We start from the raw sequence: 2,649 nt of genomic DNA on the forward strand, positions 1-2,649 counted from the left end.
TACAACATATACCTATATATACATATATATATACACATACATATATGCATATATATACATATATACACATATATATCTCCAAAATATGTCTTATACAGATAAATGTTTCCCAATTAAAGATGGAAGCAAAGCTATATTTATAACATTATTTTGAAAAGCCTTCATAAGAATATGATTTTCACATTATTTAAGGTTAGTATATTAAATGTTTTCAACATGTAATTAGATGACATTCTTTTTATAGGTATAAATCAAGTAAGCATTATTTTTCAAAATGATTTACAGGTTAAACAATATTCTTCTAAGATGCTGTGGATACCAAACTTACTACAAACCTCATGAAGAATAATTTTTAATACACATATCAAAAAAAGCTATTTAAGTCTGATTTCCTTTTTACAGTCTTTAATTTTCTGATTTCCAGTTTACAAGTGTTTAAAATGGACAAGTATGATTTTACCTCTTAGTAATAATGTTGATTCAAGATATTTTGATTCAATATATGGCAATAAGTCTCCACATGTTAACCATTAGTATCTTGGTTTTTTTAGTGGGATGTTACACTAACAACCACTACCTATAAAACACATCATTATTTTGGTGGTTTTACAAATCTCTTCTCCACCTGTCAATTCAAAAAAAAAAATTCTAAGAATTAGGGAATACGGAAAACTTAATGAAGTTGACTTCCAGATTTATAATCTTTCTATTTTATCCTAGAAGAGAACATTAAAAATATGTCATTGCTATAAAAGACCATCTTGTTAACGTTACAAAAGATTGGTGGGAGCAAGAACTGTGTCACTGATACGTGGAGTTTTGGAGTTATCTCTACAAATTAGGAAAATGTTCAAAGGTAAAAAAAGAAATATAGCAATCCCTAAACCATGTTGATGATGAGTAGCTTAGTCTAAACTAAATATTTTTCCAGTCATAATAATCAGCCTCCCCTCAAATGCCTTTTAAAAAAATACATTACACAGTACAGTAGCAGAAATCAAGGACAGCACAGACTATTTTCAAGAACAGAAAAGTCTCCAGCGAAGAAAGGTATCATAGTAAAGAGCAGACTTCTTTAGAGACATTAGTCAATTAACTTGCAATTCATTATGAAGATTTTTCTTTCCTCATATGGGGAGAGTCTACTCTGTTTGAAGTTGCCAGACCGTTTTCTGTTCCTTTTCTAGAAAACCTGCCCTTGGTCCGTTTCTTCTTCACACTTGGGGCCTGAAGAGGAGCATCTTCTTCCATCCACCTCTGAAGCTGAACATTAAATAAATTCCATGTTATGTATGCTTGGATAGTGCAACTGGATGACAGAACAGCAATTTTAGCTGCCAACACGTTCACATCTTCGGTAGTGCCATCCGAATTCCCATTCTGCCCTCCAGCCAGGTGAAAACCAACAGTGATCACAGAAACTATTAAAGTCACGAGTCGACCCAAAATAAACACAATGGCCCACAGAGAAAACTCTTTCTGGTACTTTTCATCGCTAAAATAAAACAGGTCGCAAAAGTGGGAAAGGAATTCCACAAAATAATGCATCATCAAAAGAAGAAGTCCCAGGTGATTCAAGTACAAGAGGTAAGCTCCCGCAATGTGAAAGAGGTGAAGACCAACGTAGACAACTTGCTGGGAGAGATCTTGAGGTTTGATTCTCTGGAAGTAGAGTTCAGGAAAGGCGTGAAACCAGTAAGCCAACTGTGAGATATAGAAAAACTTCATCTGAAATGTCATCATGTTATTGGGATGAGCCCTCCATAAGAGAGACAGGTCTGACAGGCAGTTTTCAGAGAGTAGAATGAATGTGCCCCAAACACAAGAGACAAGGAAGAATACACTAAACTGACCAGATTCGTTAAATTTGCTTTGTTTCGGTTTGGGGAACTGCATTCGCCTGTTAATTCTATCCAAGACATACTCTTGAATAGTGGCGTGAATGATGATTGCCACCAGCATGTAGAAGAACACTGTGGCCAAATCTTTGGCACCATAATGATAAAGGAACTTAGGTGCTGTGGCTCTTTCTTCTGCTTCTTCGGCAGGGAAGGTAACACCGTGCTGGAGAGTAATAAAAACGATCGACACTTCTGCTGTTCCCTCGAACATGAGCCCCAGCACGAAGAACATCCCCACACAGGCGACAAGGTCCGCATGATTCTGCAGGATGAATTCCTGGCTCAGGACTGGGGGGTTCTTGGTGCCCTTCTTACGAAACGTCATGGTGGCGCTTCCCAGATACTCACCGACGAGCGGCAGCTGCCTCCCCGTGGCTGCTCCTCAAGGCGCCGCCGCCGCCGCCGCCGCCGCCGCCGCGGCTCCGGGGGCTTCACTCCCCATCCCGGAGCCGGTCCCGGGTCGCTACTGCCACCCAGGAAAAAAAAAAAAAAAAAAAAAAAAAATCAAATTAGCTGGCCGAGCAGGACTGAGCATGCGCACCAGGGCCGGCGGAGGCAGGGAAGGAAATCGAGCGCCGCGCCCCTACCCGGCGCCAGGCCCGGGGTTGCGAGCGGTGATCTTCCACGTTGATCGGCGCCTCTTTAAATCCGCTGGCACCGTCGAGATGCTCCTAAATGATTTGTCCATAGCATCTTCATTGCTGACCGTGACAAAGCAGGACAGAGCTCTGCTTGTTCTTCAGCAGCA

At 40.5% G+C, this 2,649-nt stretch overlaps 1 protein-coding gene across 1 annotated transcript; it reads right to left on the bottom strand.

Moving 5' to 3' along the window:
- Positions 1 to 253: 253 nt before the first annotated feature.
- Positions 254 to 2,357, bottom strand: TRAM1L1 (translocation associated membrane protein 1 like 1). Its single transcript, XM_007172426.2, has one exon. It carries the CDS (start codon positions 2,224 to 2,226, stop codon positions 1,108 to 1,110), a length of 1,119 nt encoding a protein of 372 aa, XP_007172488.2. The 5' UTR covers positions 2,227 to 2,357; the 3' UTR covers positions 254 to 1,107.
- Positions 2,358 to 2,649: the final 292 nt, after the last annotated feature.

This window comes from Balaenoptera acutorostrata, chromosome 5 (assembly GCF_949987535.1).
Source record: "Balaenoptera acutorostrata chromosome 5, mBalAcu1.1, whole genome shotgun sequence".
Classification (NCBI taxonomy): domain Eukaryota; kingdom Metazoa; phylum Chordata; class Mammalia; order Artiodactyla; family Balaenopteridae; genus Balaenoptera; species Balaenoptera acutorostrata.

Excerpts from the sequence above, each read along its gene's own strand:
- TRAM1L1 (XM_007172426.2), bottom strand. The coding sequence starts at position 2,226 with ATGACGTTTCGTAAGAAGGGCACCAAGAACCCCCCAGTCCTGAGCCAG.